The sequence below is a fragment of the Eupeodes corollae genome, chromosome 1, assembly GCF_945859685.1.
Source record: "Eupeodes corollae chromosome 1, idEupCoro1.1, whole genome shotgun sequence".
Taxonomy (NCBI): domain Eukaryota; kingdom Metazoa; phylum Arthropoda; class Insecta; order Diptera; family Syrphidae; genus Eupeodes; species Eupeodes corollae.
The window spans coordinates 115928796-115942837 of record NC_079147.1 but is presented as its reverse complement, the minus strand read 5'-3'; the positions used below and the strand labels follow the sequence as shown (position 1 = coordinate 115942837).

The window sequence follows — 14042 nt, the reverse complement described above, 5'->3', positions numbered from 1 at the left end:
AATTTCAACAGTTGTGTCTATTCAGTTGACGCAAAAAAACTGCATTTTTCCATATGGAAATCTTTGCAAGACAGCAAAAAAAAAGAATAGCGGTACTTGTTTTCTCAACATCAAAAGCAAACGGTAAGCATCATCAGATGCTACGTTATAGCTCAATGTTAAGAAAAAATGAACAACATATCCTATATAATTTGTGTCTCCATTCAGTTGATGCGGAGTGTAGATACATATAGTGTAATCGTTATAATCGATAGCTTAATTTTATGAGAAGCAATTTGCCCAAGTACAAGTACCATATATTTTAGTAAATATAAATATTTTTGTATTTGCTTCATTTTGATGTTAATTTATGTGTGTTAAATAATTCATTAAGGAAAAATGCAGCTGCTCTTCTCTCTACTTCTACCACAGTTTTATAATAAGTTATACATCAAGAATACTACTAAACATCTTTGGTGACTTGTTTTTTCTAAGCAATGTAACATACGAGTACAAATCTTTCCTTATTAAATGGTATAAATGACTTAGGTTTTCAGAATTAATATTTTAGGAAAAACAATTACTATTTTACTAATGAATAAAAAAAATATAAATATCCTCCTAAAAAGTATCTAAAGAAATGCTTAAATAAAGTTTGTTTAAGAAAAATTGGGTTAAAGTCACATGAGATGGAAAAAATTGTTTTAAGTCACCCATTTTTCTCATTTTAAGAGTAAGGACTTTGAATACCGTTCAGTTGGCAAAAACATACAACTTCCCCTTGATTAAAATTAAACTGCAATGACTACTTAAACTAACATTATCATGTTTTATTATATCTCTCACGTGGAATGTTAATACAAAAATTGGTTGAAATGCATTTAAAAAATTATTGATTGCCTACAAAAATATGTTGAAAATGTCATTATAATATTGACCTGCAAATATTACACAGGAAAAACAAAACAAAATTATAATTCAAACGTTTAGAATAGTATTTTAAAAAGGGCCCTGTTTGTATTTGAAGGTCAGCGCCTTGCAGTTTTGGTTCCAGTGAATATATAAATAGTATAAGAATTTTAATAAAATCAATCTACCCTTCAAATCAAACGACTTATTAACTACGATATCTAAAGCCGGTTCGCAACACTTTTTTATATTTCAATGAATGAATCTAAACTAACCTCCACACTAATATCGTATTTTAATGTTTGAATGTCAAGATAGAATTGCTAAAGTACTTGTATCTACGTTAATACGTTGTATATAATTATAAAACTTGCTTGTTAGAAACAAACTATCTGAAAATGCAATATATAGATGTAATATTCTTTCTCTAGCTTATTAATCTCTTTACTCGTGTAATAACAAGACTTCAATTATTTTCTAAATGATCGTTTACTTTAAAAATATTTTCTTCATCGGTTTGATATATCTTTCCGTATCATCTGCCGCCGATGAAGATATTTATATAACAAAAGCCCGTAAGTTGATAACTCACAATAGCAATTGTCCAAAATAATATGTTAACATAAGGGTAATCAATCTTAAATTGTTGTTTTTGTCGCCGGGTCTGTGCTTGAGTGTGTTCAATTTTCTTCCAATAAATACTAAAGAGATACAAAATACAAGAGTGATTTTCCTTATAAATAGAGTAATCCATTACATATTATCCTGAAATAAAACATCAATAACAAAGCTTTGAAATATCATACTGACAGATAATATTCTTTTAATTACAACCATACTAAGAACGTCATATGTATTTATTTACATAGATACGTAATACTGAATGTCCTTGATTTGAACATACATTCATATGTATAAGTGTACAGTGATTGCTTGTAAAAAATATAAAGGGCATTCGTACATAAATTTATATTTATAACTACTTACGTACTTAATCGAATGAATAACTTTGATGATTTGGATTTATGAACCAAGTGGTGTTGGTATGAATAATAGTGAACCAAAGGAAACAAATTAAAAATCATGAATCTGAATTCAGGAACACAAATCGTGAATTAAATTATGTAAACAGTCCAGACAATTAAAATAAAAAAAGAAACTAAAAAAAGTGGCTGGGATGTGACCCACACTGATGTCTTCCCTTCCAATTTGTCGCTTTGCCTTGCTTAAAAATTTAACAAAATATTTATAACAATATTTCGTGTGAGATACAATATTTGAGTTCGATTTGATTCAAATTATCAGTTTTCTTAGGTTTTCGTGTTTTGTAAACAAAGTTGTCAGTTGATTTTTTCTAAAAATTAACCAAAAGTTAGCAACAATATTTTGCATGTAATGGAATAAGTTTGAATTCAATATTTGCTTTTGTTCCTGAGAATTTCTTGTATTTCTTATATAAAAAATACCTATTTGTTTTTTAGCACATACCTTCAATTATTGAAGAGATATCAAAAACATCAATGTTGGTACCTACTATATTGGTAAATTTTATTTTTATGAAAAACTGTCCGTTGGAGTTTTATAAAAATTTTACTGAATATCGAAAAAAATATTTTTTATACGATAAAATTAGTTTGAAGCTAATATCCTTAATTTTTAAAAAGATATTTAAGACGAAAACTAATTTTTACCAACTTTTAATAATGTTTTCTTAGGTTCTTATTTTTTGTAAAAAAAACTGTTTAATCGATTTTTCTCAAAATTTTACCAGATGTCAAAAATATTATTCTTCTTTGCATTCAATTGTTTTGTAGATAAAATCAATTTTTTGTTAAAAAATATTTGGGGAAACAATTATTTTTTTGTAGAAAATATTTTTATTTTTATTTTTTTTAATTGCTATGGTTAAAAAAAACATCACACAATTTTTTAAGAGTTTTTTCTGCATTATTATCTGTATAACATATTGACGACGAAAAAAGCTTCCCGAACGTACGGGCGTACGAGCACGCACGCACAAACATCTATCTGAAAATCTTTTGTTTATACTATAGGGAACTTGAAACGTCAAGAAATGCAAAAATTTCAATTCGATAAATTTTGACCGATTACAATAACTAGGGCCTATCGACTTACAACCCTCAACCATTCATGTGTGCGAATAATGTTGTCAGGGATATTGGGGGTTGTAAGCTGAATCCGAATGGCTAATTTGAGAAAGCACATTTCATGACAATAATTACTCTCGGAGGATTTGTCAATTCCTGCAGGGATTGAATTCAAAACCTTTGGCATGACAGTTCTACACACTTTTTTTTTTTTTTAATTAATTTTTATTAATACATTCTTAAACCTATCTTAAAGCTAGACAAAAATTCATAAAACTAGCCTAATTATCCATAACTTACAACTAACTTAACGGTCCCATACGGACACTCTAAGCTAAACTATAACACTAATTAGTAATGCCTTTCGGCCTTAAGATCTATTTTACTTCAATTTAAATTTTATCTGTTTTGTTTTTATTAGAAAATTTTGAAAAAAAAACTAATATCAATAACCTTTTTTATTTATTTTTACTTACAAACTACTTAAAATAAGGTCCTTAAATAAAACTTAAAACTAACTTAAACTACCTATTCTACCTTTAAACTACTTAAAACTAGAACAACCACAGCAGCAAATCTAACGTTTTTTGTTTTTATATTTTACTGTCTTTTTTGTATGTTTTTTTTTTTATTCCATGTTTTTTTTTCTTTGATTTTTTTTTTTTATTTTTTTTTTTATTTTTTTTGTGCCACCATGCCTATTCTACTTAAAACTAAACCCTAAAACTATAAAACAAGTATGTAAGCCGGCCAAGGCTTAAACCCCATCCCGACCTACCCATTATCAAGTGCCGATTGAAGCCACCAAAACTGGTTCTCCTGCTTCACCCTATCAGTTCGGTCCCGTACTAAACCGAAGGAGCTCTGCTCCGCCTTGTGCCATGACATCCCGATTGTACAGGAGTCGCCTATCCACGGTTCTTCGTCTGACGTGGTAGATTAACGGAACTGCCAATCTATCCTGTATCAGACCGCATTTGTCTAAAAAGAGGAATGCCTCTTGTGGAATGAAGCCGCTCAAGCGTGCACTTTCAAAATACTCGTCGTTCGGATAGAACGCCCCGAAAATTAAATTGTTGGTCGAAGACATAGCTCTTGCAATGTGACCTCGAACGAGTTTTATCACAAAATTGTCAATTCTGTTGATTCGTGCCCCGTTGTATAGGACATCGTTGGAAAAGTAATGCACATAAGAAGATTCGGCTGTTCGATATAAGCCGGTACAGCGTCGTAAACACTGCCGCTCGAACACCCGAAACTTCTCCATCTGGGAAGGGGCAACGTTGAACCACACAGGACAACCATAAACGATCATTGGACGTATGAGGGCCATGTAGCAAATTACCTTCACTCTGGGGTCAAGCCGACTGCTAAAAAACAGCCGTTTCGTCAGAGCGAAGGCTCCTCTGGCCCTGGTCAGAGCAGCATTTATATGTCTGTCGAAATATAAATACTGATCTAACCAGATACCGAGGTACTTCACTACACTTTTGCTCGCTAATGGCTGCCCGTGAAGATCTACCATCTTGCGCCAATTCTTGCACGTATCCCTCGTGGCCCCAGCCAACGGAGTCCGGAACAGAATTGTCTCTGACTTTTGGACATTTATTTTCAGTTTCCAGTCGTCGCAATATCGCTGAATCTTGTCGAAATCACGCTGCAAGAGAATTCTTATAATCTCAACCTTTCGGGGCGTTCTGTACGCAATTAGATCGTCGGCGTACGCAATTGCCTTTGTAGGACTACCTATCAGATCGCTGGTGTAAATGCTGAAGAGAATCAGCGAATTCACCGCTCCCTATTGAAGACCATTTTTAATTGAGAATGTTGTGGTAGAAGTTACATTGCCACTTTTGACAACAAACTTTCTACCGTTAAGCATATCATAAAGTATATACAACAATGGCTTGCTTATGCCAAGCCTGCTCAGTTTTAGGTAAAGACCCTCTAACCATACGGTGTCAAAGGCCTTTTCCAAATCAACCAGAACAGCACCTGTGCATTGTTGTTTTGATTTATTCCATTGGATATCAGAAAAGAGTTTAGACGCAGCATGAATTGTGTCATGACCCGCCTTGAACCCGAACTGTGTATCCGGAATTATTTTGTTGTCCGCAGCCCACTGAGTCAGAGCCCTATTAATGATTTTTTCGAAAACTTTGCTGATGCTCGGAAGAAGACTTATCGACCGAAGATTTGACGGGTTGGAGTTGTCCTTTCCCTTTTTCGGGAGAGGATGAACCACAGCGGTCTTCTAATGCACTGGATAATATGCATTATTGAAGAGCGTGGTGTATATGTCAATTGCTTCCAATGCCTTAGTACAACGTTGGATATACCATCGACACCTGCTGACTTTTTGTTTTTTATTGAATTAAAGATGAGCTGAAGCTCAACCTTCGTCACTAACAAAGGAATTGGTCCCGTTTGCTCGGCGATTATGGCATTTGCCAAGGAATCGTCATTGAACCGCATGAAACCGCGGTTCTCAGATCGCCATTGTGTCATATCATTTCGAAGGTAAAAGTGATTAAGTAGGGCTCTGTTTTCCAGGTCGTGGTTGGGGCGAATGCTAACATTCACCTTGTACACTTTCTGGAAAGCAGCTCCCACCGCCTCCACTTTTTCCTTCGGATCTTCAATTATATAAAAGTCATCGTCAGAGATGGCTTCATCTGGATCTATTTGCGCTGTCATGAGTACGTCTCTGTTTTCTTCGGTTCTTTGGAGTTTCAGACTCGGAAGGTCATTGTCGTTCTTTTTTCTGAATATCTTGTTGATTTTAGGGAACATACTAGGGTCGCTCGAGTTAACTGACCGGATCTTGCGGTCCCAGTACTTGTTAATTGATAGCCTGTAGTTCTCCTTAATCAACAGATTGACATTTTTTATTGACGATTACAGTTCTACACACTAACCATCACGCTATCGTTCACAATTATTCCACCTTGATTGAGCTGTTTATACTATGAGAAACTCTTATTTCACCGAAATAAAAAGCAACTATGATATTCACCGTTATAAATACAATTTATAATTTCTGATATTTTTATAATAAAGCATATACTCACAATAAACTCACTACAGAAGTAGATTGCTTTTTTTACTTCTTTAAAAATAACGAAACAAATTTAAATCATGATTGCTTTTTTTCAATTTTTTTTTATTTAAAATCCATTTTGCGCAAATGTCGAGTATCTTATTAAATCTTACCAATTTATTCAAGCATTTGTCTCACAAAACTTTTTGAAGACAAATAACAAAACAACATTAAAACAGCGGTGCGGCGCAGATAAGCCTTCATATTATGTTGTCTGTAAGCGAATGTGTTCACTGGATTTGCATATTTTAGATAAGACACATAAAACCGAATTTCATATTCTTGCCGCCTATATGATTTGGAAGTATTTAATTTTTTCAATTAAAATATTATGTGTTACCCACACGCTTTAGTCGTTATTTCAATTAATACAATTTATGTCTGCAATTTATATCAACACAATTTTTTGCAAACATAATCAATTAAAGCAGATTAATAAACGACGACATGGGAAACGAACGACACATCTCAATATTTTGGCAGACAATATTGATTATATTATAGAGCAAAATGATTATAAAGACAATTCCTTGTTAACTAAACCCTTTTCTTGCTGCAGTAATGTCATCGCTTGGGCTTTTTTTGAAGTACTTCGAGTATAACTTTAACATTTAAAATAAAAGTTCAAAGTCATTTGGTAAGCCCTGAATTAATTGACTGAAAGTCATTTTGACTTTATATGTTATTTAAAGCATTGAAAAGGAAACCTACTAAATGCCAAATAGTAATATTTGGATTAAAAATAATAGATTTGAACTGTTTTATACGTATTTGAAAAAAAAAAACAATGAATTCCTTACGTTAATATCACTTTATTTCAAAATATCGTAAAGAGAAAATTTTTACGAACACTCTTAATGGATGCAAGAAAAAGAGTTGTGAAAAATATGATGCAGTGTTATGAAAAATGAATTTTTCGATAGTTTTTGTTGGGGATTCGGAAAATTTTGCGGTTCCGAGGATTTGAAAACATTTTATCTTAAAAAAAATATTCAAAAACAATTTTCGTTGAAGCGAAAGTTGTTAACAAAGTGATTTTTTTATGTCTACGCTTATAACTTTGTTCATTACATAAATGACGCCAATGTCCAGCATTTACAGCATGACAAAAATATGGCAGCATGTTTGTTAATTAGCAGTCGTATTTACATTTAAATTAAAACTAGAAACTCCTTAAAACTAGTTTTTCCAAAACCAATTATAATAATTAATAATGTTAAATAATACGTACATAATATTTTTTTTATCATGAATCAGTTAAACCTATTACTATTTTGTGAAGTTATTTTGCATTCATTGTAAGTATAAGTATAATTTTTTAAGCCAATCATTGTGTTTATTTTGTCTTTTAGGGGGCAGAAACTGTATTTTTTTTGAAGAAATTTTTACTAACAAAATTGTGTAACTAACTGTACATTTTTAAAAAATAAGAAAAATGAACTTTTAACAACACAAAATAATATCACCCAGATGGCCGCCATTCATTTTCATGACCATTTAGCACATTTGCTGCTGTATGTCCTCTAAAACTTTACCAACTTCATTTTTAAGGTCTTGAATCGTTTTCCACGTAATCACAAAAAAAATCTTAAGGTGTTAATTCAGGAGACTTCGGCCGTCAATTTTGATCACGTCTTTTAACAATTTTTTTTTAAACAATTTCATTCAATGGGAAGCATATTAATTGTGTAATTACTTTGTCAAAATGTTGTTGTTGTCCGACGCCATCCAGTTGTGCACCCCAATGCTCGGGCGTTCTGTCTATAGCATCCTTTCAGCGGAAGCATAGCCTTCATGGCTGTCTTCTAAAATAAATCCTACCACATAGGACTTTCCGGGTCGGCTTCGTGTTCAATCCACCAGAGTCTGCCAAATTGTATATTTGTGGCTGTATCAGTTACGGAGTATATTTCGTATAACTCATTGTTACATTGTTATCGCCCTCACAAATGTTGCCAACTATTCTCCGCAAGACTTTTCTCTCAAACCCTGATAAGAGGTAAGGGTGTTTTTGACTAAGCACCCAAGTCTCAATTCCATATATGAGAACTGGTAAAACCATAGTCTTATACAGCAGCAGTTTGGAATTCTTAGTTAAATTTTTTTTAAAGAGTCTTGTTAAGCTGAAGAAGATTTTATCGGCTTTAAGCAAATGCAGATTAGACCCTACCGTTATTTCTGTTTAGAAAGTTTCCCGCAGACAATTTGCGTAGTTGTAAAATTGACACCACTTATTGGAATTCCCTAAACTTTTCAGTTCAATTGTAACTATTTTAATCATTGCGATATATCTACCTACACCGCAAGGACATATAATAAGGATTCATATCTACCAGTTATTTGCTTCTAAAGAATTTGATTAAGTAAGAAATTATAAACTTACATGAATGCATGTGTTTGGAAACATTTTTAATTTGCGAATTCAGCCGATAATAAAAGTGCAGCGTATCACTTGACTGCTTAGTGACAAAAAAGAGCCATAGTAACTCTACTAAAAACAAATTTTAAACAGTCAAATATAGGATTAACACTTTTGCAAGTTTTTTTTTTCAATTTTGAGGTTTATTTTGAACTAGTGTGAAATGTTCATTTTTTTTTAATTTTATATTTCACAGCTCCATATTTAACATCATGTGAAATTTACAAACCAGAATTTACAAAGTGCTCTACAAACTCAATACAAAAACTTTTTATTGAATTCGCAAAGGGTAAGTTAGTATTTATTTCAAATAAATTAGTATTTAATATTTTCATTGTTTTTCTTAGGTATTCCTGGTCTTAAAGTCGGCAAACCTATCGATCCTTTCTTTATTAAGAAACTTGTCTACAAGCAAGATAATAATCAAGTTGCAACAATTACAGCAAATTTGACAAATTTAGTAACTAAAGGCTTCGCAAAAACTATTGTCAAAGAAAGCAAGTAAGAAACTTATATTTAAAGAAGTAAAAATAATAATCTTTTTATAAATTGTATTGCCACTTATTATTCTTAGGGTGAGCAAGAAAGATTTCAGTTGGGAGACAACTTTATTAGTGCCAAAATTAAGGATAGATGGACATTACAAAATGGAAGGGAAGATTTTAGTTGTACCACTACAAGGAAATGGAGAAATGTTCATTGAATGTGGTGAGTTATTTTTTTTAGAAATTTAAAGTTAAAAAACAAATGTACTTTGAAAGGTTTGATAGATCAATAAGAGCTAATTTGGTGTGCAGGAAACTAACTTAAAGCGCACCTACTTCACCACTAATCGCACCACCTAACTTTAATAGGAAACTAGATAACCTTGGAAATGTTAATGTCAATGATTTCTTGTTCGCTTTCTCGAAAAATAGAGTCGATTTCTTGAAAACGACGCAACTTATATATATATCCAAATATGGTTTAATTTTAAAAGAAATTTGTTGAGAATCGATCTTTCAACGGGTGGTAAACACGAGTCAGCTCGTATTTGTGGAAGAATGTATAGCCTTTTCGAAAAATAAGTTAAGAGGCAAATTGTAAAGATATTCTCCTAAGTACTTTAATAAATAAAAAAAAGAGGCTGGTATGTGACCCACACTGATAACTTATCATCCCATCGGTCTATTTGTCTTACTTAAAAGTTTGTATGTTTTCGTGTTGGGTTAAAAAAATTAAAAATTACCAACAATATTTTTCTAAAAAAGAAAAGGTTTAGTTTAAAAATCTAGTTTTGTTAAATAGATTTTTAGTCGAAAATAAATGTTACCATTTTAAATAGCATTTTTTAAATTTTACAAATTTTATGAACGAAATTAATTTGAGAGATATCAAGAACCGAACATCGATTTTTCAAAAGCTTTTTGAGTCGTAAGTAAATTTTTACCAAGTTTAAGTATTGTTTTTTTTTTAGGTTTTTATTTTTTGTAAACAAAACTGTCAATTGGTTTTTCCTCAACATTTTACTGAGCGTTGACAACAATATTTTTTAATAGATAAATGTAGTTCAAAGCCAATAACTCAAGTTTTTGAAAAGATATTTAAGTAGAAAATCAAGTTTTTATTTTTGGAAAGAAAACTGTCAAATCGATTTTTCTCAAAATTTTACTGAATTTTGAAAACAATATTTCTTATAAGATAAAATTAGTTGAAAGCCATAATCTCAAATTTTTGAAAAGATATTTGAATCGAAATTCGATTTTTACCAACTTTGAGTAATGTTTTTTTATGTTTTTATAAAAAAAATTTTTAGTTGACAATTTTTTTTTCAGTTTTTTTGATTTATAAAAAAACCCGTTAATTGAGTTTTTTTCAAAAAATGTATTTGTTTGGTATCACATTACAATATATTATATAAAATTTAATTCAAGTTTGTAGCGTTTTTGGTTCGTAAGATATTTAGGGTTAACCAGAATGTTCTTTCTTTTTAAACTGCTATGGCAAAAAAACTGCCGACGCAATTTTCTTGAGAGCCCTTTCTGCATGTTTCTGCCTTTTTATCTGTATAACAAAATTTATTTGAAGTCGATATCTCTTCTCGTTATTGCGCTATGGACAACGAAAAAACGTCGCGAACGTACGTTCACACGCACACACAGACATCTTTCTAAAAGTCTTTTATTTCGACTCTAGGGACCTTGAAACGTCGAGAAATGTGCAACAGTCTGTAAAGAACCAGGGTCTAGTGACTTACAACTCTCAACCATTCCTGAGTGCGAGTACTGTTGTCAGGAATGGAGGGGACCTACTGTTTATATGCCGAATCCGAACGGCTAATGACATGACAAGAATTTCTGGCAAAGATCTTCTGAGACAATAGAGAGTTTTCATGAAAGAGTTTAAAAAATGATTCCGCAAGTTTATGGAAAAGGTTTGCCTGCACCATCTTGTTACACTACTGAAGAAAAGTTAAGTTGAGATATTTTCAACACAAAGATCCTTGTTAAAATGTCAGCATAAATTTTATACTGATCTTATGCATCGTTCTAAGACAATTAAAGACATTGCATGAGTTTGCTCAGCTCTTCAGCCAAAAATTGCGGACTTGCGTATTATGTGTCCGATGCTTACTTCGACATTTACACAAAACAAAATATATACAGATTTTAGTAATTTAATTGAAACATTATATAAAATTAAAGTTCAAAAGCACATTGATTGATTTCCTGCCTGGTGCCATTCCTTTATTATTTGGGTATTGTATACAATAAAAAAAAAGTTAATATAAAATATAAAATAAAATACATATATATGTTCTTGGTTTTTTCATATCTTAATACTTTTTTTATTTTAGATGATCTCACCATTAAAATGCACACTAAAACAAGGCTTTATGAAAAGGGTGGATTTACATTTTACAACGTTACTGGAGTTCGTATCGATATTTCAATTTCAAAGCTCAAAACCAGGTTTGATAACTTATTTAATGGAAATAAGGAAATAGAAGACAGTACAAATGAATTCTTTAATGAGAATTGGAGAGATCTATTTGAAGCTCTACGACCCGTTTTAATTCAAACTATTGAAGGGGTGCTTTTAGGCCAATTACAAGCTTATTTCCATTACGTCCCTGCAAACTTTTTCGTGAGTGATATTCCTACTTCTAAGGAACTTTATGGAAAATCTTAACCAATAATTGTAAATCCATGTTGGAACGTATACGAGTATAATCATGGGTGGAGAAAAATAATTTGAAATAAAGGTGATGTATTAAATAAAAAAAAAAAAAAACATTGAAGAAAAACTAAATTTAGTATATTCCAGGCCAAAATCATAAAAATAAAGAGCTAAAAATAACAGTTGAAATTTGAGTTTTTAGTCTTATTTTTTTTATTACTTTAAAAAAAAGAAGTTGGGATGCGACCCGCACTAATAACTTCCCATCCCGTCTGTCGATTGGTCTTGTTTAAAAGTTTTTAGGTTTTCGTTTTGGATCAAAAAAGTTGTTATTTGAATTATTTTTAAAAAAATTTAAATTATTAACAATATTTTTCATATAAAGAAATAGTTTAGTTTAAAAATCTAGTCTTGTTAAATAGATTTTTAGTCGAAAACATATTTTTAGCAATTAAAGTAGCATTTCTTAAATTTTTACAAATTAGATGAATTAATTTAATTTGAAAGAACCGATCATCTATTTTTATCAAATTTGCGTACTATTTCTTGTAGATATTATTTTTTATGAAAAAACAGACTGTTGGATTTTTATAAAAAAAACTACAGTGATTATTATTATTTTCTGTGAATTAAAAAAAGTTTGAAGACAATATTTTTAATTTTTGAAAAGCTATTTGAGTCGAAAGTAAAATTTTACCAAGTTTTAGTATTCTTTTTTTTGTAAGGTTTGTATTTTTTGTAGAAAAAACTGTCAATTAGATTTTTCTCAAAATTGTACTGAACGATGACAACAATATTTCTTATAAGATAAAATTTGTTGGAAGCCATAATCCCAAGTTTTTGAAAAGATATTTGAGTGGAAAAAAACAAAACAAAATTTTACTAACTTTTATTAAATTTTCTTTTAAGTTTTTGGAAGCTATAATCTTAAAGTTTTGAAAAGATATTTGAGTCAAAAATCAATTTTTACCAACTTTTATTAATTTTTATGGTTAGGTTTTTCTTCTTTATAAAAAAAAAACCTGTCAATTAGATTTTTTCAAAACATAACCAGATGTTAAAAACGTTATTTTTTGTTGCACGAAATTGTTTTGGAGATAAAATCATATTGTATTCGTAAAATTTTGGTAAAAAAACCACCCACACAATTTTCTTGAGAGCCCTTTATGCATTGATCTGTGTTTTAAGAATTCAAAATTCACTGCAAAATAAATGTGTCTTCAAATATTAAAATGTCATTAAATTATTAAAAAAAATCGAAATTCGTTAGGGATATTTTATTAAATTTGTTTATTATATATAATTTCTTATAATTTCTTCTTAAAACAATTTTAGTTATGCAGTTATTTGGTGTTTATACGTTTTTTTTTATTTCTCCCGGCCTTGAGATACCGAATTTTGAAAATAAAATAGTTAAATTTTGTTTGTATCCGAAAAAAAATCAATGGTTTAGGCTGTAGTAGAAAGACAGACAAGAGTAGAAAGACAGGCGGGTAGAATTGCGGGACACACTTTTTTCGACATCTTTACCATTTTTATTTCATTTTTGATTAAAATCTCGAGTTTCAAATTTTTTACGAATGTTAATCTGGCTATATTCATAAGAAATATAAATACAAAATTTAAGGACATACATATGTATTAAATTTTTAATAAAGATTTAACTATGGAACTGATGCAAAGTCGTAAAACATTGATGTTAATGTTTGACGTAAGTTATTTGAATAAAAAAGCGGATTTATTAAAATTATGAATGTTGGACCATGAATTATCAATAAAATATTTACTACTGAATAATAGAATAATTAATGCAATATGGCCATATTAAGTGGAACATAAACCCTTATTATTAATAAGACTTTTAAAATGTATTGATAACTTAATTTGTATGCATACAAAATACGAACACTTTAATTTGGCATTGCTATTCTTATGATGTCGGTGTCTGTCCAACTAGAATTTAACCATTTCATTGGGGCATCTGGATAATGATGACCAAAATGCCACAATATGCCTTAGTCCTATGTTTATCATATGTTACAATAAAAATTATATTCCAAGACGCAATGTTGTAACCTAAGTTGAGGTACGTGTCACTTTAACGTTAAGTTTGTTACCCAGTAACTAAGAGACTGCAGGGCCCAATATTTTCTAGTCCTATGTTTGTCACATGTTACAGTTAAAATTATATTAAAAGACGCAATGTTTTTAAACTGATTCCACCTGAGGGTAATGTAAGTCACTTTAACGTCATGTTTGTTACCCAGTACCTGAGAAACTTCGTTCGGTATTTCTTTTTAAAATGTTATTACTTTTGTGTTAAAATGATAGATACTTAGAAAAACTGCTTTTTTATAAAGCTTCTTGT

General features: G+C 30.6%; 1 protein-coding gene across 1 annotated transcript; it reads left to right on the top strand.

Moving 5' to 3' along the window:
* The first annotated feature begins 1305 nt into the window (after positions 1-1305).
* LOC129954065 (protein takeout-like) lies at positions 1306-11863 on the top strand. The gene is made up of 5 exons (XM_056067717.1): positions 1306-1463; positions 8712-8804; positions 8863-9016; positions 9090-9223; positions 11352-11863. Exons 1-5 carry the CDS (start codon positions 1370-1372, stop codon positions 11684-11686), a joined length of 810 nt encoding a protein of 269 aa, XP_055923692.1. The 5' UTR covers positions 1306-1369; the 3' UTR covers positions 11687-11863.
* The last annotated feature ends 2179 nt before the right edge of the window (positions 11864-14042 follow it).

Excerpts from the sequence above, each read along its gene's own strand:
- LOC129954065 (XM_056067717.1), top strand. The coding sequence starts at position 1,370 with ATGATCGTTTACTTTAAAAATATTTTCTTCATCGGTTTGATATATCTT. Across the intron at positions 1,464-8,711 it reads TATTTATATAACAAAAGCCC|CTCCATATTTAACATCATGT; the intron begins GTAAGTTGATAA and ends TATATTTCACAG. Across the intron at positions 9,017-9,089 it reads ACTATTGTCAAAGAAAGCAA|GGTGAGCAAGAAAGATTTCA; the intron begins GTAAGAAACTTA and ends TATTATTCTTAG.